Below are 25,307 nucleotides of genomic sequence, written 5' to 3'. Positions count from 1 at the left end.
CAAGAACTGTAAGTTGGGAATCACAATGATAAGTCATGAAATGGTACAACCATCCATATACACTACAAGTATGTGGGCACCCCTTCAAATTAGTAAATTAGGCTATTTCAGCCACACCTGTTGCTGACAGATATAAAATCGAGCATACAGTCATGCAGTCTCGAAAGCCAAACATTGACAGTAGAATGGCCCGTACTGAAGAACTCTATGACTTTCAACGTGGCACCGTCATAGGATACCACCTTTCCAACAAGTCAGTTGGTCAAATTCCTGCCCTGCTAGAGCTGCCCCGGTCAACTGTAAGTACTGTTAGTGTGGAAACGTCTAGGAGCAACAACGGCTCAGCCTTGAAGAGGTAGGCCACACAAGCTCACAGAACGGGATCGCCGACTGCTGAAGCGTGTAACTCGTAATAATCGTCTGTCCTCGTTTGCAACACTCACCACAGAGTACCAAATGTCAGCACAAAAACTGTTTGTCGGGAGCTTCATGAAATTAGTTTCCATGGCCGAGCAGCCGCGTATAAGCCTAAGATCACCATGTGCAATGCAAAGCGTTGGCTGAAGTGGTGTAAAGCTCGCCGCCATTGGCGGAAACGGGTTCTCTGGAGTGATGAATCACGCTTCACCATCTGGCAGTATGACGGAGGAATCTGGGTTTGGCGGATGCCAGGAGAACGCTACCTGCCCCAATGCATAGTGCCAAATGTAAAGTTTGGTGGAAGAAGAATAATGGTCCGGGGCTGTTTTTCATGGTTCGTGCTACAGTTCCAGAGAGGGGAATCTTAACGCAACAGCATACAATGACATTCTAGACAATTCTGCACTTCCAACTTTGTGGCAACCGTTTGGGGAAGGCCCTTTCCTGTTTCAGCATGATAATAACCCTGTGCACAAAGCGAGGTCCATACAGAAATGGTTTGTTGAGATCGGTGTGGAAGAAATTGACTGGCCCGCACAGAGCCCTGACCTCAACCCCATCAAACACCTTTGGGATGAATTGGAACGCTGACTGCGAGCCAGGCCTAATCACCCAAAATTAGTGCCAGACGTCACTAATGCTCATTGCTGAATGGAAGCAAGTCACCGTAGCAATGTTCCAACGTCTAGTGGAAAGCTTTCCCAGAAGAGTGGAGGCTGTTATAGCAGCAAAGGGGGACCAACTCCATATTAATGCCCATTATTTCGGAATGAGATGTTCGACGAGCAGGTGTCCACATACCATGTAGTGTACGTATTCATTGGACTCTTCTGCAATCTGGTAATTTTCATCAGTTTTATTTGATTTTCGGATGAGGGTTTGGACTATTTTGTGTGGCGGATGAATACCAGTTAAGGATAATCACCTGTGTGACTTTCTCCAGCTGAGTCTGCACCAACACCAGCTCCTGTTTGCTGCCCTGCAGCCGGGACTTGAGTCTCTCATTTGTAGACATGGCCTCCTCGTACATCTGCAACATAAAAGATGCAACAGCAAACAGACACAGAATATCATAACATGCCACAGTATTTGACTACTACACTTTACTTGAACCCTCTGTCATAAAGGCTACATAATACTTTCCTTATCATGACATAACAGATGTCACAACAGATCATTAGCTACCTACGCCAGTTTGCTAGCGTTAAGAAACCGTTAGAGAATTTTACATTACAGGTTACCTTCTTATAGTCAGTGCATCCTGCCTCTTCCTCAGCCTTTTTCCGTGCTGCCATTCTGTTTTCCCTGCGAGCGTCATAGGCTTCTCGGTCGTAAGCACCAGACGAGTCCAGTCTGAGGGAAAGGTAACAAATGACTGCACCTACTTCACTGTGTCAGAGCTTGGTCATCAATATACTTTTTATTTCACCTGCATTTAACCAGGAAGGCTAGTTGAGAACAAGTTCTCATTTACAATAAAAAGGTCAGTTGCAAAGGAGGCCTGAGTAATAAAGTTGACCAATGGCCGTTAGGATATGTATGAATGCCTGGTAGTGAAAATCTTTGATAAAGTGAGCTGAGATGAAAGCAGCTTACCTGGACAGTCTTTCATGCTGAAAACAAACAAAAAAGATAAGTCACTTACAAAATGCATAAACCATGAGTAGTTTGAATGGTCTTTAACACTGAGGTGTAATGACTTCTTCCTGGTTAATATTGCACACTCAGACCGTCACTTTTGCCTGGGACTGTATTTTAATCAACCTATGCTTATTGGGCTTTAATGAACAGGAATAAAATAGGCACGTGTTAGGACAGATGACACTTGTAATGACCCCTATGTTTAGAACCTTTGTGCATTCTTTGGGGTTTCACACATATTTCACCCCCCAGCGCCATTCATTTAAAATCAACGTTTTCAGTGAAATACCATGAGAACATTTAGTTTTGTCAGCAATATATCAAATAATGATAAAATGACAAAATGGTCAGTCTAAGTAAAGCACAAGTAAAAAACCCTGGAATGAGTAGGTATGTCCAACCAAATAGGGGTATTGTAAAGTAGTTGGCTACTGTGAAAACGTACTGTGGTGTTATATGGCATTTCTGCCCCACGCAACATTGTGCAAGATAACCTTTTCTATGCGACTTGTCAACTAGTACAGTATAGCTTGTGTCTCTGCTTGAAATTCATCAGCTTACAGTGAGTGTATCAATGAAATTAAGATAATGAGTGGAATATACTGTTATATACAACCCAGGTATTTCATCAGTGCCTTGTACAATACACTGTAATTCCAATTGGTAGCACAGAGTGACTCCACTTTGTCCTATTACTGGCTGATGGAGAATGATTATGTAGTATTTACAGCCACATTCATATATGATTTGGTTTTACCTGCCAATAGAAATTGATGTAAAATTGATACATGTATGAGGAAAAATGTAGAATTTTATTTTTGAGCACTTTATAAAACTATATATACACACTATATAGCCAAAAGTATGTGGACACCTGCTCATCAAACATCTCATTCCAAAGTCACGGGCATTAATATGGAGTTGGTCCCTCCTTTGCGGTTGTAACAGCCTCAACTCTTTTGGGAAGGCTTTCCGCTAGATGTTGGAACACTGTTGTGGGGAATTGCTTCCATTCAGTCACTGATGTTGTGCTATTAGTTCTGGCTCACAGTCGGCATTCTAATTCATCCCAAAGGTGTTCGATGGGGTTGAGGTCAGGTCTCTGTGCGGGCCAGTCAATTTCTTCCACACTGATCTCGACAAACCGTTTCTGTATGGACCTTGCTTGCCATGCATTGTCATGCTGAAACAGGAAAGGGCTTCCCCAAACTGTTGCCACAAAGTTGGAAGCTCAGAATCATTATATGCTGTTGAGTTAAGATGTCCCTTCACTGGAACTAAGGGGCCGAGCCCGAACCGTGAAAAACAGCCCCAGAACATTATTCCTCCTCCATCAAACTTTACAGTTGGAACTATGCATTGGGGCAGGTAGCATTCATCCGCCAAACCCAAATTCGTCAGTCGGACTGCCAGAGACATTGTTTGCTGATTATAATAATAATTAATTACATTGCTATAGCGCTTTTCATGGAATCTCAAAGCGCGTCAAGAGCAAAAAACAAACAAGCAATATGAAAGCTGCATCCTCCGAAGATGGAGAGGCTCAGTTCATGGCTTGAGCAGAGAGAGCTGGTCAGAGGATGGTAAATGATGGTGATGGAGTCTGCTGATGATCTTGTAGAGGGCAAGTCTGGGAACCAGACTCAATTGTATAACCACTTCTCTTCCACTCTGTGTAGCACCCACTTGGGTGATGCCTCAGCAGCTCTGGGTGCCAGAAAGCTCTTCAACACAAAATTCAGAATAGTACCCAGTTGTCCTCACTGCGAGCCCTCTGTCTCAGCACTGCTGTATTCCTCCATCTGCCATTCCTCTCCCATTTCAGGCGACTCCTCAAATGATGTTCTCAGAATAGCTGGTACTGTGTCCAGATGTTTTTTGCAAACAAAAACATTAGCCATTTAGCTAGCTAGCTAGCCAAGCCAAAAAGTGTTAACTTGTTAGTCAATCTGCAAATCCATGGCTCAAATACACCAGATACAGTATATGCAATAAAACTCAATATCAAAAACAAAAGAGCTGATTAAAAACACCTAACAAATGACTAAATTTGTACACATTTATAGGAGCTCTCTGCTGAGGCTGCTACTTGGGCACCATGGCAACTATAGAACATACTCTAGTCATTTAAGCATGTTAACCCTTGTAAGGCTGCCGGGCTAGACGTCATCCAAAGCCCCGTCCTCAGACCATGTGCAGACCAGCTGCCTGGAGTGTTAACGGACATATTCAATCTCTCCATATCCCAGCTTGTTGTCCCCACTTCCTTCAAGATGTCCACCACTGTTACTGTACTCAAGAAAATGAAGGTACAGTAACTGAACTAAATAACTATCACCCTGTAGCACTCATTTATGTCATCATGAAGCGCTTTGAGATGCTAGTTAAGGACCATATCACCTCCATCTTACCCGACAACCTAGACCCACTACAATACGCATACCGCCCGAGTGGCGCAGAGGTCTAAGGCACTGCATCTCAGTGCTAGAGGCGTCACTACAGACACCCTGGTTTGATTCCAGGCTGTATCACAGCCGAATTGGGAGTCCAATAGGGCGGAGCACAATTCATCCGGGTTTGGCCGGTGTAGGCCGTCATTGTAAATAAGAATTTGTTCCTAACTGACTTGGCTAGTTACATAAAGGATAAAAAAAAATAAACATATCCGCAGACGACTCAATGGTCATTGCACTGCACACTGCCCTATCCCACCTGGACAAGGGAAACACCTATACAAGAACGCTGTTCATCGACTGCAGCTCAGCCTTCAACACTATAGTGGCTTCCAAGCTCATCACTAAGGTCAGGGCCCTGGGTCTGAGCCCCTCCCTGTGCAACTGGGTCCTGGACTTCCTGACGGGCTGTCCCCAAGTGGTGAAGGTAGGCAACAACACCTGCGCTACGCTGATCCTCTGTCACACCCTGATCTGTTCCACCTATCTTTGTACTCGTCTCCACCCCCCACCAGGTGTCTCCTATTTCCCCTAATTATCCCCTGTGTATTTATACCTGCATTTTTTATTTATCTGTTTCCAATTCGTCTTGTCAAGTCCTACCAACATGTTCCAGTGTTTCCTGTGCTCTAGTTTTTGTTTTTCCTAGTTCTGACCTCTCTGCCTGTCCTGACCCTGATCCAGCTCCCTCATTTTTGAGCTACAGCCTTCTTCGTTCCCCTCGGATCGCTCGAGGACATCATACCTCATACCGCTGATGTCCAGGAGGGCACTCGCCTGGGCTACGGCGGTGTGGGAGCAACAGTCCACCGTTTGCCTCAGTCTGGAGAAGTTTATGGCGGAGGTACGAAAAGGGTTAGATTTTCCATTGTCTGGGAGAGAGCCTGCTCGTAAGCTGCTCCAACTACGTCAAGACTCCTTTAGTGTGGCAGTCTCTGCGGTGGATTTTCGCATGTTGACGGCTGAGAGAGCCTGGAACCTGGAGGCCCTTTTTGACACGTTCCTTAATGGATTACTGGAAGAGGTTACAGACGAGCGTGCAGCCCGGGAGCTTCACATGGACCTCGATTACCTCATCCCCTTGACCATATGGATCGATGGGCGGCTACGGGAACGTAGGAGGGAGAAGTGTTCGGTTCCCGGTCACACTCGCTCGTCCACTACTCCCACCTCACCTCCAAGGAATCCCGGAAGTTCCTCGACGTCCACCTTACTGAAAGAATCCGAGGTCACCCGAGTGCTCACGGGAATCCACGAGGGCGGTTGACTCACCTCCCCCAGAGCCCAAGCTACTGGGAAGGGCTAGATTGTCTCTGGATTAACGTGTATGTAGATTGAGCACCAGGAGCTGTCTGTATTGCGGGACTACAGGACATTATATTTCCACCTGTCCATTAAATAGACCATGTTCACCAGTAGGTACCCCCTTCCATGCCAACCTTTCGTGGGGTGACCAGGCCAAATCTCGCCGGGTTCTCATTGACTCTGGGGCTGACGAGAGCTTTATCTACGCTACCTTGGTGTCGGAGCTGGGAATCTCCACTCAATCGCTCTCCATTCGCATGGACGTCAGAGCGCTGTATGGGCGCTCTATTGGCAGAGTCACCCACAATACGTTTCCTATCAACCTACGAGTATCAGGAAATCACAGTTGGTGTATGCAGTTCCTGCGCATAGAATCTCCCCATGTACCTGTGGTTTTGGGGTATTCATGCCTCCAGAAGCACAATCCTCTGATCAACTGGGCTACTGGTTCTATCGTGGGTTGGAGCCCGTTCTGTCATGTGCAGTGTCTTAAGTCAGCACAGCCTGCCCCAGGACGTTTTCCTGCAGGCTTGGGAGAAGCCTTGGATCTCTCCGCCATTCCCGCATAGTACCTTGACCTCTTGGAGGTCTTCAACAAGGCCCGCGCTACGTCTCTCCCTCTGCATCGAGCCTATGACTGCACCATTGATCTTCTCCCGGGCACTACACCCACTCTGGGGTGGCTTTACTCCCTGCCGGGTCCGGAAACCAAGGCTCTGGAGGAGTACATTGAGGACTTCTCGCTGCAGGGATTGTTTGTATATCTGCCTCTCCCGCCGGTGCAGGGTTCTTCTTTGTGGAGAAGGACAATACCCTGCGGCCGTGTATGGACTACCGAGGCCTTAATGACATCACGGTTAAAAAACGTTACCGTCTACCACTCATCTCATCGGCTTCAGGGAGCGACAATCTTCTCAAAGTTGGACCTTCGGAACACTTACCATTTGGTTCGGATACAGGAAGGACTGACCAATGCTCCCGCTCTCTCCCAGGTCCTGGTCAACGATATGCTCTGGGACATGCTGAGCCGGTTCGTGTTTGTCTATGTCGACGACATTGTCTTTTCCCATTCAGCTCAAGAGCACATCCTCCACGTCCGACAGGTCCTTCAGCGCCTCCTGGAGAACCAATTGTTTGTTGAAGCGGAGAAGTGTGAATTCCATCACAACACCATCTCCTTCCTAGGATACGCCGTCACTGCAGAACATACACAGATGGATCCAGACAAGATGAAAGCGGTGGTGGATTGGCCTCAACCCACATCCAGAATGAAGCTGCAACGTTTCCTGGGATTTGCTAACTTCTACCACCACTTCATCCGGGGTTACAGCACCATTTCTTCCCCCCTCTCAGCACTCCTCTCCCAATGTTCATTCACGTGGTCTCCAGCAGGTTAACGGGCGTTCTCTGACCTAAAACATCGATTCACTATAGTCCCCATCTGAATCCATCTGGATCCGTCCCGTCAGTTTGTGGTGGATGTCGATGCCTCGGATGTCGGAGTGTGGGCCGTCCTGTCCCAGCGTTCTGCCCAGGACCAATTGCCGCACCCCTGCGCTTCTCTCCCCCATCGTCTTACCCCTACTGAGAGGAACTATGATGTGGGAAATAGAGAACTCCTTGCCGTCAAGATTGCATTGGAGGAGTGGAGGCACTGGTTAGAGGGGGGGGGGGGGGGGCAGGACACCCTTTCTTAGTGTGGACTGACCATAAGAATCTGGAATATCTCCACTCCGCCAAGCGCCTCAACTCTAGGCAGGCACGTTGGGCCCTGTTATTCACCCGGTTCAATTTAACTCTTTCCTACCGCCCCGGGTCCAAGAATGTGAAGCCTGATGCACTCGAACACTTGTATAGCCCCGCTGCTACTCCGTCTGACCCCGGGACCATCCTCCCTACCTTCTGTCTAGCGGCTGCACTCATCTGAGGTATAAAGAGCCTGGTCCATAAGGTGCAGTGTTCCCAGCTGGACCCCGGGGCTAACCGGATGTTTGTCCCGGAATCTGCCCGTTCCCCGGTCCTGAAATGGGCACATTCCTTGAGATTGACCTGCCATCCAGGCTCCCGTCGGACCCTGGCTTTCATCCAACGACGCTTTTGGTGGCCTTCCATGGTTCCTGAGGTCTCCACATTCGTTGCCACCTCCACTGTGTGTGCACAAAATAAGACTCCGCGGCATGGTCCAGCTGGCCTTCTGGACCAGACTCCGCCCCTGATCCCATATATGCCTGGACTTTGTTACCCTCAGCCAAGGAGACGGCTCAGCTCATGGTGCAGCATGTCTTCCGGATCCATGGACTTCCGGTCGACATGCTATCTGATTGTGGTCCTCAGTTCTTGTCCCGGTTCTGGAAGGCATTCTGCACCCTCAAATGGGTCGTCGGACAGCCCGTCCTCTGGTTTTTCGCCCCAATCTAACGGCCAGTTGGAGCCCCGGCTCTTTATTGCCTCTACTCTGCCAACACCACCACCTGGAGTCAGCAACTCGTGTGGGTGGAATACACCCGTAACGCCCTTCCCTGCTCAGCCAATGGTCTCTCACCCTTCGAGGGCTCCTTGAGATATCAGCCCCCACTCTTCCCTGGGCAAGAAGTCAGCATACCCTCTGCCCAGATGTTCATCCACTGCTGTCGCCGTACCTGGAAGAGAGCCCGGGCCACTCTTCTGAAGACCATATCCAGGTATCGGCTACAAGTGGATCGCCACCGGACCACGGCTCCTCGCTATCGGCTCGGGCATGGCTTTACACTCTGGACCTGCCCCACCGGGTGGAGTCCCGTAAACTTTCCCCGGTAGTTTTTCATCCGTAGTTTCCCCATCCCTAAAATCCTTAGCCCCTCTGCTGTTCATCTTCTGTTGCCCCGCACCCTCAGTAGACTTCCCACTTTTCATGTGTATAGGATTAAACGTAGACACCTAAACCCTTTGTCTCCTGCTTTGTTTTTAGTAGTCTCCCCAGTTCTGACCTTACTGCCTGTCCTGACCCTGATCCTGCCTGCTGTCCTGTACCTGCCTGACTCTGGTTTGGATTACAACTCTTTTCCTGGCTTGAATTACCTTTCACCTGCCCCTTGTACTATAATAAACTCTGAGACTTGTACTCTCCGCCTCCTGTGTCTGCATTTGGGTCTTCGCCTGAGCCATGATATCCTCAGCATGGGGGCCTCACTGGGGTGCATGCTCAGCCCCCTCCTGTACTCCCGGTTCACCCATACCGGTGTGGCCACGCATGTCTCCAACTCAATCATCAAGTTTGCTGACAACACAACAGTGTTAGGCCTGATTACCAACAATGACGAGACAGCCTACAGGGAGGAGGTGAGAACGGTGGTGGAGTGGTGCCAAGAAAATAACCTCTCCTTCAATGTCAACAAAAAGAAAGAGCTGGGGCCTCCCGAGTGGCGCAGCGGTCTAAGGCACTGCATCGCAGTGCTAAAGGCGTTACTACAGACCCGGGTTCATTCCCGGCTGTGCCACAACTGGCCGAGGCCGGGAGTTCCATAGGACGTCGCACAATTGGCCCAGCATCGTCTGGGTTAGGTGAGGGTTTGGCCGGTGGGGCTTTACTTGGCTCATCGCGCTCTAGCAACTCCTTGTGGCGGGCTGGGTGCCTGCAGGCTGACCCCGGTCGCCAGTTGAAAGGTGTTTCCTCTGACACATTGGTGCGGCTGGCTTCCTTCCAGGTTAAGCTGGCGGGTGTTAAGGAGCGCAGTTAGGAGGGCCATGTTTCAGATTAAGCATGACTCCACCATCGCCTCTCCTGAGGCCGTTGAGGAGTTGCAGCAATGAGACAAGAAAAAAAAATAGGGGAGAAAAAGGGGGGTATAAAAAAAAGATTTAAAAAAAAAAAGGAGCTGATGGTGGTACAGAAGACGACAAAGAGAGCACGCCCCCATCCACACCGAAGACCTGAAATTATCCCTTTACACAGACAGTGTGGTGAAGGCACAACAACGCCTCTAACTTCAGGAGGCTTAAGAAATTCGGCTTGGCCCCTAATACCCTCACGAATGCACCATTGAGAGCATCCTGTCGGGCTGCATCATGGCAATTGCACCGTCCGTAATCGCAGAGCTCTCCAGAGAAAATCATCAAGGACCTCAGCCTCCCGAGCCACGACCTGTTCACCCAGCTACCATCTAGAAGGAGGAGACAGTACAGGTGCATCAAAGCTGACTGATTTAAACAGTCACTACTAGCTGGCCTCCGCCTAGTATCCTGCCCTGAATCTCAGACACTGTCAGTAGCCGGCTACCCCCCGGTAAGCTACCATTCACCTCATACTGCTTTTCCACTGAACACTTTACTAATGTTTACATACTGACTTGCCCACTTTCATGTATATACTGTATTCTAGCCATGGTTCATCCTACATAGCTACTGCTGTACACTTTGTACTGTTCTAATTCTCAGAGCAAAAAACGCAACAGACTATGAAAGCTCAAACCAACTTTATTCTTCCCAGAGGATCAATACAGCTGCAGTAGACAACGACATTTCACACAAGCACTGATATTTAACCCTTTCTCCTAGGAGGAGTCTCCTCCTACTCATCAGATCAAAAAAATTATCTTTATTGCTAGGCAGGAAACTAAGTGATACGGGCCATAAACCTTTATTTCTCCTTTAATGTGACCTGACCTCGAACCCCTTTATCACTAATCCACGGCTATCTCTCCTTATCAATGCCTGCCATATGTGATCACTTTCCCTACACTCAGTACATTCCAAGCTTAAATTGCCCCCACCATATACTTCCCTCCTACAGATAACCATTAACTTCTGATGTAGACCCTCTAAACCTAAACACTCAATATTTCAAATGGATACCTGAAAATCAACCCTATCCCAAGTTTAGGAGTTAGTACCCAGATTACATCAGTACATACTGTCCACACACACACCTTCAAATTAATAGATTTGGCAATTACAGCCACACCCGTTGCTGACAGGTGTATAAAATCGAGCACACCGCCATGCAATCTCCATAGATAAACATTGGAAGTAGAATGGTCCATACTGAAGAGCTCATTGCCTATCAACGTGGCACCATCATAGGATGCCACCTTTCCAACAAGTCAGTCAGTCAGATTTCTGCCCTGCTAGAGCTGCCCTGGTCAACTGTAAGTGCTGTTTTTGTGAAGTTGAAACTTCTAGGAGCAACAACGAAGTGTTAGGCCACACAAGCTCACAGAACGCGACCGCCGAGTGCTGAAGCGCATATTGTGTAAAAATTGTATGTCCTTGGTTGCAACACTCACTACCGAGTTCCAAAATGCCTCTGGATGCAATATCAGCACAATAACGGTTCGTTGGGAGCTTCATGAAATTGGTTTCCATTGCCGAGCAGCCGCACACAAGCCTAAGATCACCATGCGCAATACCAAGTGTCAGCTGAGGGGCATAAAGCTCGTCGCCATTGGACTCTGGAGCAGTGGAAACGGGTTCTCTGGAGTGATGAATAACGCTTCACCATCTGGCAGTCCGACGGACTAATCTGGGTTTTGCTTATGCCAGGAGAACACTACCTGCCTAATGCATAGTGTCAACTGTAATGTTTGATGGAGGAGGAATGTTTGGGGCTGTTTGTCATGGATCAGGCTAGGCCCCTTAGTTCTAGTGAAGGGAAATCTTAACGCTACAGCATACAATGAGATTCTAGATGAATCTGTGCTTCCAAATTTGTGGCAACAATTTGGGGAAGGCCCTTCCTGTTTCAGCATGACAATGCCCCTGTGCACAAAGCAAGGTCCATACAGAAATGGTTTGTCAAGATCGGTGTGGAAGAACTTGACTGGCCTGCACAGAGCCCTGACCTCAACCCCATCGAACACCTTTGGAATGAATTGGAATGCTGACCAGGCCTTATTGCCCAACATCAGTGCCCGACATCACTAATGCTCTTGTGGCTGAATGGAAGCAAGTCCCTGCAGCAATGTTCCAACATCTAGTGGAAAGCCTTCCCAGAGGAGTGGAGGCTGTTATAGCAGCAAAGGGGGGGGGGGGGGGGGGACCAACCCCATATTAATGCCCATCATTTTTGAATGAAGATGTTACAACATGTTAAAAAAAAACACACCTCTCCCATCTACACACAAACCCCATAATGACAAAGAGCAAACATGTTTTTAGAAATCTTTGTCAATTCATTGACATTTAAGTACAGAAGTAGCTCATTTACATAAGTTCTCACACCCCTGAGTCAATACTTTGTAGAAGCAGAGATTACATTTAGTATTTTTGGATAACTAAGACCTTTGCACACCTGGATTGTACAATATTTGCCCATTTATTTATTTATTTTTATTTCAAGCTCTGTCAAATTGGTAGACAACCAGTATTGCTAGACAACCATTTCCAGATCTTTCCATAGATTTTCAAGTAGATGTAAGTCAAAACTGTAACTCGGACCCTCAGGAACACTCACTGTTTTCTTGGTAAGCAACTCCAGTGTAGATTTGGCATTGTGTTTTAGGTTATTGTCCTGCTGAAAGGTGAATTCATCTCCCAGTGTCTGGTGGAAAGCAGATTGAACCAGGTTTTTCCTCTCGGATTTTGCCCGTGCTTAGCTCCATTCCGTTTATTTATTATCCTGAAAACTGCCCAGTCCTTAACAATTGCAAGCATACCCATAGCAGATGCGGCCACCATTATGCTTGAAAATATGGAGAGTTGTACTCAGTAATGTGTTGTGTTGGATTTCCCCCAAACATAGCACTTTGTACTCAAGAGAAAAAGTGAACTGCTTTGCCACATTTTTAGCAGTATTACTTTAGCTCATTGTTGCAAAAAGGGTGCATGTTTTGTAATATTTAAATTCTGTACACGATTCTTTCTTTTCACTCTATCGTTTTAGATCAGTATTGTGTAACTACAATGTTGTTGATTCATTCTCAGTTATCTCATATCACAGCCATTAAAGGTGCACTACGCAGAAATCGCTCTGCCATTTCCTGGTCGCTAAAATTGTTATAGTTCGCCTAATTTAAGATTATGTGACAAAACAAGCAAGTATAGTATCATTGTACTATCTAAATATATTTTCCATAATCAAAAATATTGTATTTTCAGCTGGTGTCCAAAACCGAAAGTGTGAGACACAAAAACAAAACTTATGAATGGAAAACATAGAAATAGCGCACATAGAACAGATCTACCACTTCTTAGACATGCTTTCAATGAAAATGACAAATCTATAACTAACTTTCTATGTGAATCTGGTCAGGTCGCCCAAAAAATTGCATATTTCAATTTTAAACTCTGTTTTAAAGTCACAATTGGCCACATGGTGAAATCCCAGAGCATTTTTCTTCCTCTCCAGCAACTGAGTTAGGAAGGATGCCTGCATCTTTGTAGTGACTGTGTGTATTGATACACCCTCCAAAGTGTACTTAACTTCACCATGCTGAAAGGGATAATCAATGTCTTCTTTTTTAGTTTTTTACCAATAGGTTTTCAATGTAATCCTTTGGAAAACCTGCCTGGTCCATGTGGTTGAATCTGTTTTAAATATACTGCTCAACTTCAGTACCTTACAGATAATTGCATGTGTTGGGTACAAAGATTAGGTAGTCATTCAACAATCCTGTTAAACACTATTTTAGCACACAGTGTCCATGCAACTTATTATGTGACTTAAGCAAATTTTTACTCCTGAACATGTTTAGGCTTGCCATAACAAAGGGCAATGCTTATTGACTCAAGACAGTTTTAATAATTACATTGTAAACACTTTGGAAAACATAATTCCACTTTGATATTATGGGGTATTGTGTGTAGGCCAGTGACAAAAATAAAATCTCAATTTAATCAATTTAAATTCAGGCTGTCACAACTAGGGCCGTTGCGGTGACAGTATTACCTCCACACCGGTGGTCACGAGTCATGAAGGCAGTCAAATTCCATGTGACCGTTTAGTCACTGTAATTAAGCTTCTCCAAGATCTGATGCTGCTGATGGTCATTAGTAGCCTACCAAACGTGCTAACTGCCTGGTACTCAGCACTCTATTGTCCCTCTAATCACTCTGACATCAATGCAAATGTATTGAAAATCGAAACAAACACTTCATGAGAGCCCATGAGCTCATGTTGCACAACATTTCTAAAGGCTACACAAGTGCGCGAGACAACAGAGTGATGGCCTCTACTAAAAAGAGGAGAATCCGATCATCTTTCTATAGGTTATGCCTACTATATTTATTTCTCAACTTTCCTAATATTAAGCACAATGCTTATATTTACAACAGGAGTATAGCCTATCTAGCTGGCATAAATGAACCACGGGGAAAAGCGTCCTCCATTCGCTATTTACGTGTATGGATGACATTTTTTTTCCTAGCTGCCCCCGTTTCGAGCAGGTGCATGATAATGGTTGATTTTAAATCAAATTTCACAAACATATTATTTAGTATAAGACAAGATTAAATCAAGAAAAGTCTGATGGGTGACAATTTTTGCCTACTGTATCACTTGTGAATTATATATATTATCACTTGTGAATGATGCCCAGCATAAGAAACAATGCCTTTTTTGCTACTTTTTCAAATCATAGTCGCACACCTCATGTAGCATAGGCATAGGCCTATGGGCTAGGTTTATATCACAACTAAAGTGGCCAAATAACTTCTTAAAATTAAGCACATTAACCCGCTTTACAAGGGGTGGAGAGCCTAACTGTCATACATAAGCAGCGCATGAGTTTCAAGTTTGGGGAAGATATTTCACCATAAAAATGCACCTTTGTCATAAAAACATTACATGAAGAATCTCATTTGCAGTCACTTTTGATAATGGTGTTTACCCGCTAATGGAACATTTGCGCTTATAGCCTACTGCCATGTGTGCTTTATTGCGTAATTAATATTTTTCTTTTATGCTGGTGGTTGTATTCATTTGGGATCTATTGCATCCCACAACTGTCCCAGACTATGTTTGGAATATTTATTTCTCACACAGAATAGGTCAACTTTTGTACTATGGGGGATAGTAGATTGACATAGACTAGTGCGTTCGCTGTTCATTAGGCCTACTCATCTTGTTGGCTGACGAAATGTAAATGTGGACAGTTCTTCTAATATCTTCAATATGCCTCTCGGAATTGGATAAGGATACACGCAGTTGCGTCCCCGATGTGTCTGTCTTCACTTGTAAATCTTGTCTGCTAAATTAACTAGTGTAGCCCAATGCCATTTGGCATAGCCAGATCAGTCCCTAACATTAGGACAACTAAGACAGAGTATTTTATTTTTTTAAATTTTATTTCACCTTTATTTAACCAGGTAGGCTAGTTGAGAACAAGTTCTCATTTGCAACTGCGACCTGGCCAAGATAAAGCATAGCAGTGTGAACAGACAACAACACAGAGTTACACATGGAGTAAACAATAAACAAGTCAATAACATAGTAGAAAAGAAAAAAAGAAAAAAAAAAAGAATCTATACACAATGTGTGCAAAAGGCATGAGGTAGGCAATAAATAGGCCATAGGAGCGAATAATTACAATTTAGCAGATTAACACTGGAGTGATAAATCATCAGATGATCATGTGCAAGTAGAGATACTGGTGTGCAAAAGAGCAGAAAAGTAAATAAATAAAAACAGTTTTTGGATGAGGTAGGTAAATTGGGTGGGCTATATACCGATGGACTATGTACAGCTGCAGCGATCGGTTAGCTGCTCAGATAACAACTTTAAACATCTGCTGAGGGAGATAAAAGTCTCCAACTTCAGAGATTTTTGCAATTCGTTCCAGTCGCAGGCAGCAGAGAACTGGAAGGAAAGGCGGCCAAATGAGGTTTTGGCTTTAGGGATGATCAGTGAGATACACCTGCTGGAGCACGTGCTACGGGTGGGTGTTGCCATCGTGACCAGTGAACTGAGATAAGGTGGCGCTTTACCTAGCATAGCCTTGTAGATGACCTGGACCCACTGGCTCCGACGACGAACATGTAGCGAGGGCCAGCCGACTAGAGCATACAGGTCGCAGTGGTGGGTGGTATAAGGTGCTTTAGTAACAAAACGGATGGCACTGTGATAAACTGCATCCAGTTTGCTGAGTAGAGTATTGGAAGCTATTTTGTAGATGACATCGCCGAAGTCGAGGATCGGTAGGATAGTCAGTTTTACTAGGGTAAGTTTGGCGGCGTGAGTGAAGGAGGCTTTGTTGCGAAATAGAAAGCCGACTCTAGATTTGATTTTGGATTGGAGATGTTTGATATGAGTCTGGAAGGAGATTTTGCAGTCTAGCCAGACACCTAGGTACTTATAGATGTCCACATATTCTAGGTCGGAACCATCCAGGGTGGTGATGCTAATCGGGCGTGCGGGTGCAGGCAGCGAACGGTTGAAAAGCATGCATTTGGTTTTACTAGCGTTTAAGAGCAGTTGGAGGCCACGGAAGGAGTGTTGTATGGCATTGAAGCTCGTTTGGAGGTTAGATAGCACAGTGTCCAAGGAAGGGCCAGAAGTATACAGAATGGTGTCGTCTGCGTAGAGGTGGATCAGGGAATCACCCGCAGCAAGAGCAACATCATTGATATATACAGAGAAAAGAGTCGGCCCGAGAATTGAACCCTGTGGTACCCCCATAGAGACTGCCAGAGGATCGGACAACATGCCCTCCGATTTGACACACTGAACTCTGTCTGCAAAGTAGTTGGTGAACCAGGCAAGTTCACCAACTATGCTATTCTGTTCTTCTGAAATAGACTACATTTTCTTCATATCATGCTTGTTTAGACCTGTCTAAAAGTAAAGAAAGAAAGTATTCAGACCCCTTGACTTTTTCCACATTGTTACATTACAGCCTTATCCTGTTAGGGCGCATGAACCACTAGCGGGACACCTACGACAACATCCGGTGAAATTGCAGAGCGCGAAGTTCAAAATACAAAAATCGTAATATTAAACATTCATGAAAATACAAGTGTCATACATCATTTAAAAGCTTAACTTCTTGTTAATCCAACTGCGTTGTCAGATTTCAAAAAGGCTTACGTCGAAAGCATACCACGCGATTATCTGAGGACAGCACCCCACACCAAAATACTTTTTCAACCAGCACAGGCGTCACAAAATCACAAATAGCGAACAAATAAAACACTTACCTTTGAATATATTCCTCTGTCTGCAATCCCAAGGGTCCCAGCTACACAATGAATGGTTGTTTTGTTCGATAAAGTCCTTCTTTATGCCCTTTTTTCTCCACACATAGTGTTGTGTGTTCCTTCCAAACAACTCAACTGTAGTTTCATCTGTCCACAGAATATTTTGCCAGTAGGGCTGGCAACATCCAGGTGCTCTTTTGCGAACTTCAGACATGCAGCAATGTTTTTTTTGGACAGCAGTGGCTTCTTCCATGGTGTCCTCCCATGAACACCATTCTTGTTTAGTGTTTTACGTATTGTAGACTCGTCAACAGAGATGTTAGCATCTTCCAGAGAGTTCTGTAAGTCTTTAGCTGAGACTCCAGGATTCTTCTTAACCTCATTGAGCATTCTGCGCTGTGCTCTTGCAGTCATCTTTGCAGGACGGCCACTCCTAGGGAGAGTAGCAACAGTGCTGAAAATTCTCCATTTATAGACAATTTGTCCAGAGTAGTGATGCTAGTCGGGCGGGCGAGTGCGGGCAGCGATGCATTTGGATTTACTAGTGTTTAAGAGCAGTTGGAGGCCACGGAAGGAGTGTTGTATGGCATTGAAGCTCGTTTGGAGGTTAGTTATCACAGTGTCCAAAGAGGGGCCAGATGTATACAGAATGGTGTCATCTGCGTAGAGGTGGATCAGGGAATCACCCGCAGCAAGAGCGACATCGTTGATATATACAGAGAAAAGAGTCGGCCAGAGAATTGAACCCTGTGGCACCCTCATAGAGACTAATCTAGAAGAAAAAGAAAAGCACACCTATTTAGGTGAGGTGCTGGCTAGCGGAGTAGAAAACTTGAAAATAAAGAAGAGCCGCACACTCTAGGAGCTCAGATGCAAAAATGTAATATCCAACGTTTCGACAGCCAAGCTGTCTTCATCAGGGTTTAATCACAAACACTGCGGGATGACTCGTTTATATAGTGTCAAAAGACACACAGGTGTCTGTAATCATGGCCAAGAGTGGCCTAATATCATTGGTTAATTCTCAAATATTAAAATGGCATACAAACAGCATACAAAAAACAAATGGATAGCATACGATCATAGATTCCTTTTAGACTACACAAGCTTACAAACAATTACAATGAAAAAGTCACAATAATCACAAGAATGGCTTCAGATCAAGTCTACGTTGAGACTGAAGGGAGCAAGGGTCTTTAAGTTAAAGATCCAGGCAGCCTCTCGTTTTAACAATAAATTATCAAGGTCACCTCCTAGGGAGGGTGACATGTTCGATGCCAATATAACGCAGAGACGAAATCGAGTGGCCTGCCTCCAAAAAGTGGAGTCAAGTTTTTGCACCTAATGGTGCTACGATGCTCTGAGATACGTACTTTTAATTTGCGCTTTGTTTAACCCACATCATTTTTACCACAAGGACAAGTTATAAGAGGGGTTATAAATAACTGCCTTAGTGGAGCACGTAATAACACCTTTGATTGGGATCGATTTCCCTGTGTGTGGGTGTTTGAAGGATCTACATGTATAAGTGCCATTGCATTGAGCACAGCCATTACACTTGTAATTTCCATCCAGTGGGGGCGCAAATAGACGTTCAGGAATATCTTGGGGTGGTAAATCAGAGTGTACCAATTGGTCTCTGAGATTTCTGCCCCGCGAGAATACAACCAAGGGAAGGTCCGAAAACACATTACCGAGACTACCATCGGATTTTAGGATGTGCCAATGTTTGTGAACGATTCCCTTAATTTGTTCAGAGCGTTTTGAATAGCGGGTAGTTAGAATGCAAGAACGGGTCTTTTTGCGAGACTGCCCTTCAAAAATGTCATGTCTCGTTTTGAATTTTCTCAATGGCAATATTAATCTGATCATTTTTGTACCCCCTCTCCTTGAACTTTCTTTGCCTCTCAGTCATATTTCTGTCGAAATCTGATTGTTTTTGCAAATTCTTTTGATTCGACAGAATTGGCTGTAGGGCAAACTATTTTTCAAGGGAAGTGGGTGACAACTGTCAGCCCTCAACAAACTGTTACGATCAGTAGGTTTCCTGTAAAGATCAGTGTATAGAACATTATTTTCACACAAGAAAACTGATTTGACGTGTATCAGATTGCATAGTAAATCTCAAATATACAGAACAGGAGTTAAGAAAAGCATGGAATGCCTGGAGCTGTTTTGCATCACCCCTCCATAGAACAAAAATATCATCAATATACCGTTTCCAAAAAATGGTGTTAGGCAAGAGACTGCCAGAGGTCCGGACAACAGGCCCTCCAATTTGACACACTGAACTCTGTCGGAGAAGTAGTTGGTGAACCAGGCGAGGCAGTCATTTGAGAAACCAATGCTGTTGAGTCTGCCAATAAGAATACGGTGATTGACAGAGTTGATAGCCTTGGCCAGGTCAATGAAGACAGCTGCACATTACTGTCTTTTATCGATGGCGGTTATGATATCGTTTCGTGCCTTGAGTGTGGCTGAGGTGCACCCGTGACCAGCTCGGAAACCGGATTGCACAGCGTAGCAGGTTCGGCGCGATTCAAAATGGTCAGTGATCTGTTTATTAACTTGGCTTTCGAAGATTTTAGAATGGTAGGGCAGGATGGATATAGGTCTATAACAGTTTGGGTCTAGAGTGTCACCCCCTTTGAGGAGGGGGATGACCGCAGCAGCTTTCCAATCTTTAGGGATCTCGGACGATACAAAAGAGGGGTTGAACTGACTGGTAATAGGGGTTGCAACAATGGAGGTGGATAATTTTAGAAAGAGAGGGTCCAGATTATCTAGCTCAGCTGATTTGTACTGGTCCAGGTTTTGCAGCTCTTCCAGAACATCTGCTATCTGGATTTGGGTGAAGGAGAAATGGGGGAGGCTTGGGCAAGTAGCTGCGGGGGGTGCAGAGCTGTTGGCCGGGGTTGACCCCAGCCAGGAGGAAAGCATGGCCAGCCATAGAGAAATGCTTACTGAAATTCTCGATTATTGTGGATTTATCGGTGGTGACAGTGTTACCTAGCCTCAGTGCAGTGGGCAGCTGGGAAGAGGTGCTCTTATTCTCCATGGACTTTACAGTGTCCCAAAACTTTTTGGAGTTAGAGCTACAGGATGCAAATTTCTGTTTGAAAAAGCTACCCTTTGCTTTCCTGACTGACTGCGTGTATTGGTTCCTGACTTCCCTGAAAAGTTGCATATCACGGGGACTATTCAATGCTGGTGCAGTCCGCCACAGGATGTTTTTATGCTGGTTGAGGCCAGTCAGGTCTGGAGTGAACCAAGGGCTATACCTGTTCTTAGTACTACTTTTTTTGAAAGGGGCATGCTTATTTAAGATGGTGAGGAAATTACTTTTAAAAGAACGACCAGGCATCCTCGACTGACGGGATGAGGTCAATATCCTTCCAGGATACCCGGGCCAGGTCGATTAGAAAGGCCTGCGCGCAGAAGTGTTTTAGGGAGTGTTTGACAGTGATGAGGGGTGGTCGTTTGACCGCAGACCCATAGCGGATGCAGGCAATGAGGCAGTGATCGCTGAGATCCTGATTGAAAACAGCAGAGGTGTATTTGGAGGGCAAGTTGGTCAGGGTAATATCTATTAGGGTGCCCATGTTTACGGATTTAGGGATGTACCTGGTGGGTTCCTTGATAATTTGTGTGAGATTGAGGGCATCTAGCTTAGATGGTAGGACTGCTGGGGTGTTAAGCACATCCCAGTTTAGGTCACCTAACAGAACGAACTCTGAGGATAGATGGGGAGCAATCAATTTACATATGGTGTCCAGAGCACAGCTGGGAGCTGAGGGGGGTCTATAACAGGTGACAACAGTGAGAGACTTATTTCTGGAGAGATTAACTTTTAAAATTAGAAGCTCGAACTGTTTGGGCATAGACCTGGATAGCCTGACAGAACTCTACTCTAACTCATCCCCCTTTGGCAGTTCTATCTTGACGGAAAATGTTGTAGTTGGGGATGGAAATCTCAGAATTTTTGGTGGCCTTCCTAATCCAGGATTCAGACATGGAAAGGACATCAGGGTTGGCGGAGTGTGCTAAAGCAGTGAGTAAAACAAACTTAGGGAGGAGGCTTCCGATGTTAACATGCATAAAACCAAGGATTATTCGGTTACAGAAGTCAACAAATGAGAGGGCCTGGGTTAACCTCCACATCACCCGAGGAACAGAGGAGGAGTAGGATGAGGGTACGGCTAAAGGCTATCAAAACTGGTTATTTTGTGCGTTGAGGACAGAGAATAAAAGCAGCAGATTTCTGGGCGTGGTAGAATAGATTCAGAGTTTAATGTACAGACAGGGGTATGGTGGGGTGCGGGTACAGTGGAGGTAAACCCAAGCATTGAGTGATGAGAGGTTGCATCTCTGGACGGGCTAGTTATGCTGGGTGAGGTCACCACATGTGTGAGAAGTGGGACAAAGGAGGTATCTGAGGCACGTTGAGTGGGACTAGAGGCTCCGCAGTAAACTAAGACAACTATCCTAAACAACAGTGTCCAAGGCATATTGACATTTGAGAGAGACATAAAGCGAGGCATAAAGCAATCACAGGTGTTGATTGGGAGAGCTAGCTAAGGCAACAACATGTAAGACAACAACAGCTAATCAGCTAAGACAACAACAGGTAAAATGGCGATGAATGGGCAGAGAGGGTCGGTTAAGTACACACAGGACCTGAGTTGGGGCCGACAGATAAACAGAAATAAACTAAATGGAGTACCGTGATTAATGAACAGTCCAGCAGGCATCAGCTATGTAGCCAAGTGATCATAAGGTCCAGCGAACAGCAATAGATAGAACAGGGAAGCCGAGGGGTAGTCGTTACTACGCTAGCACGCGGGAGACATGGCGTTTAAAGTTAGCAGGCCGGGGTAAGTAGAAGCGTCTGCTCCGACGTCCGGCAAAGGCCGGTTGAGGGCACAGCGGGTGGAGTTAAGTCGGCAGACCAGTCGTGGTGGTACGGTGGGGCGCTGTGTCGACAAAGGGTCCAGACCAGATGGCGAAAGAGGTAATTGTAGTAATTTTGTTTGGTAGCCGGGAGATGCGCCTGGCTTGCGGCTAACTGGTGCTAGCTTAGGGGCAGGGGCGTTAGCCCCTATAGCCACTCGGTAGCAGCGATGATCTGATGCAAAGGTCCAGAGCTTACGGCAAGGATCCGGTGGAGTGGTGGATTCTAGCCGCGTTGGGGTAGAGTCCGGGAGGTATCGGCTGAGTAGCCGGGTGATCACAGAGTAGCCCAGGAGGTGGGCCTGGCTCAGAGCTAGCTTCGGGTCACTCGGTGGCAGCTAGCTAGCTGTGATGATCAGGAGTAATGGTCCAGGGTTGTAGTGGAGAAAACAGTCCGATGCTGGCAAGTATTATCCAGGCAACAAACAAAAGAACGGCTGGTGTCTGTGCAGAAGGAAAGGCCACTAGCAGTGGCTAACAATGGCTAAATATCTAGTAGCTAATTAGCTGTTTAGCTTCTGATGGAGGTTCTGGCTATAAGGTCTAAAAAATAGCAGATCCGTGTCACATTGGGTGAGGCGGGTTACCGGAAGGTATATTTAATTTTAAAATGGAAAACAGATTGAAAATAAATTGAAATATATACAAAAAAAGACGAAAAATACACGGGAGGACGACATATCACGTCTGCACTGCTATGCCATCTTGGCCCATCCAACTACCTCATCCCCATACTGTTATCTATTTTGCTCCTTTGCACCCCAGTATCTCTACTTGTACACTCATCTTCTGCACATCTATCCCTCCAGTGTTTAATTGCTATATTGTAATTATTTCACCACTATGGCCTATTTATTGCCTTACCTCCGTTATCCTACCTCATTTGCACACACTGAATATAGACTTTTTCTAATGTATTATTGACCGTATGTTCATTTATTCCATGTGTAACTCTGTGTTGTTTGTGTTGCACTGCTTTGCTTTATCTTGGCCAGGTTGCAGTTGTAAATGAGAACTTGTTCTCAACTAGCAGAGGCACTGAGTTTGAAGGTAGGCCTTGGAATACATCCACAGGTACACCTCCAATTGACGGAAATTATGTCAATTCACCTATCAGAAGCTTCTGAAGCCATGACATAATTATGATTTAGTTTCACCATCCAACTTGAAATGATGTCGATTGATACATTTATGATGTAAAAAATAGAATTTTATATTTAATGAATATGTATGCAAATTTAATGCAAATTGAATAATTTGGTGCAGTGAACAAGTGACTGAATTTGTTTGTGGTATTCAGTCAATTGAGAATGTGCTTAAGGTTTTAAAACAGGAGGCATTTTGATGATCTATTTAGTTTTTTGGGGGTTTAGAGTTGTGATGTACCACATACTTGTGCATATTGTACCAAAGTGATTGCATTTTTTTTTTTTTACTTCAAAGTGAATATGTTTGAGTTTCCATTTTCCATTAATTGCAGTCCAAGTCATGACCAAAGATAACATTCTGAACACTCACAGAACTGCCTGGGTCATAATTATTGTAACGAACCTTGCCAAGGTATGCCTGTTACAATTCCTCTTAAAAAAGTGAACCCATATTGGAGCTTTGGTTAGCAGTCCTGCCTATGGGCTTGGAGACCTGGGAATGAGACCCATAACAGGCATTTCTCTATTACTGTTTGCATTAAACTCCACTATATGTCTGGTCCCCTATTTGTTTGAATGTTGCCAATGGAATCTCCCTCAGCCCTGCTCCGGACTTTACTTGAGTGACCTCAATAAGACCACTGCATTACCAGCCTCTAAAATGACAGAGCAGAGCGGTCAAGATGAGCACTTTGTAAAGGACTTTGTGTCCCGTTTGCATAAGGATTCTGTGTTTCTAATTTTCAGTTCAAGTGGTCAGGAAAAACCCCTGGCCCTAGTTATGACCTCTCACGGAAGACTTAGACCTTCACACTGTCCCGCAGCCAAGCATGCGCTTATCAGCAGAGAGCATCTTGGGATGAAACTTGAAGCTCACACCAAGTTAGAGAAGGACTGAGGAAACAGCCACATGCATTAACTGAGAGGCAGAGATAAAAACTAAACATATCCATAAAAGGTCATAACTTTGGCAGTGGCTTAGCTTGGGAATCTTGACGGATATTGCCTGCTGAAGGGTTGGAGGCAGGGTGTATGAGTGTGTTTTTTAAAGAGACACTCCTGCAAAAATGGAATTGTTTGAGCTTTTTAATAGTGTCTGATGATGTTCAGGTCACTTGTCACTTGCCTTGCGGATTTATTTCAGTAGAGCTGAGAAGTGTACTACTGATAGAATAGGAGATGTGTTCCACTGCAGACCGAATCATTCATGCTGTGATGTATCCTCAGTCACTCTCCTACAGTATCTGGGCCAGGCCCTGACCTCTGTGTTCTCAGGCTGCAGTGGACAGCCTACTTCCATTTTGAAGCCCATGCTGCTTTTCGATGTGACTAGGGAACCATGACGGACCAGCACTTTGTCAGGCAATTACAAGAGTTCAACCGACAAAGCCAAATATTTATGCTTTTACGCCACGGCATGCAAGAGTGAAGGCATTTAACATTGATTACGGTTGCGCTATCTAGAAATCACGTCAATGGATAAAGTTAACAATGTAAGATCGTATGCATTTTCTCTTGTGCACTTGCCTATTATTGCTCTCAAGAACAAGAGAGACTTAAATGGAAGTCTGGACGAGAGACTAAAGGTCATGCACAGATGTTAGGAATCACTGCATTGTTTAGACAGCTTTATTTTTTACTACAGACCAGGCTACCTGTCAGCATATCTTCCAGCTGGGGACAAACCATTACACATCAAGTAATGCCTATCACATGCTTCCCAGTCAAAACAGTTTGCACATATATTATGATTACATTTTTGTTCGTTTTGTACTTCGGCAGGTTAGTTTTTCTGCTGTTTGAGTAAAAAAAAAATCTTGATGCACGTTAAAGTTCGGTAGCCAAAATCTTACGTCCCTTCGTAGGTGACGCCTTCGTAGGTGATCGGTCAAACAGCCTACTAATCCTAGTAGGAGTGAGAACTATGGACGGGATTCTTCATTGAAGTGTTTGTTGCCATTCAACGAGAGACGACTAGTTTTCATGCATTTTTTCCCCCCACTTGAAAAATACTGCAACTAACATCTTAGTTAGATTCAAAATTCTGTGACTAAGACCTCGTCGGCAAAAACATCAAAATGAATTTACAGATTTATTGATTTCATTCTGACTATTTTGAGGAACTGTATACTGGCTATGTTTTAGCTAGAGGCCAAAACAGTAATATTGCCACTTTTCTCATTTTTCAGCTGAAAGTCTTTTAAGGGTCAATGCGAGTCACAGAAGTTCACTTCACCTAGCCGAGTTCTGCTAGGAGCAAACCAAACCTAGTATGCGGGCAACT

General features: G+C 45.1%; 1 protein-coding gene across 2 annotated transcripts in view; it reads right to left on the bottom strand.

Annotated features, from left to right (window-relative positions):
- Window positions 1-25,307, bottom strand: part of LOC120065658 (protein phosphatase 1 regulatory subunit 12B-like) — a 38,130-nt gene that overhangs the window by 10,553 nt on the left and 2,270 nt on the right. For both annotated transcript variants that reach the window (XM_039016725.1, XM_039016726.1), the window contains exons 2-4: window positions 2,017-2,033; window positions 1,662-1,773; window positions 1,346-1,450 (exon numbers count right to left, since the gene is read on the bottom strand). In XM_039016725.1, coding sequence (XP_038872653.1) covers window positions 1,346-1,450; window positions 1,662-1,773; window positions 2,017-2,033 — 234 coding nt within the window. The remainder of the gene's footprint in view (window positions 1-1,345; window positions 1,451-1,661; window positions 1,774-2,016; window positions 2,034-25,307) is intronic.

Source organism: Salvelinus namaycush, chromosome 20 (genome assembly GCF_016432855.1).
Source record: "Salvelinus namaycush isolate Seneca chromosome 20, SaNama_1.0, whole genome shotgun sequence".
Taxonomy (NCBI): Eukaryota; Metazoa; Chordata; class Actinopteri; order Salmoniformes; family Salmonidae; genus Salvelinus; species Salvelinus namaycush.
The sequence above is the reverse complement of the archived record's forward strand: the minus strand, read 5'-3'. Positions and strand labels throughout refer to the sequence as shown.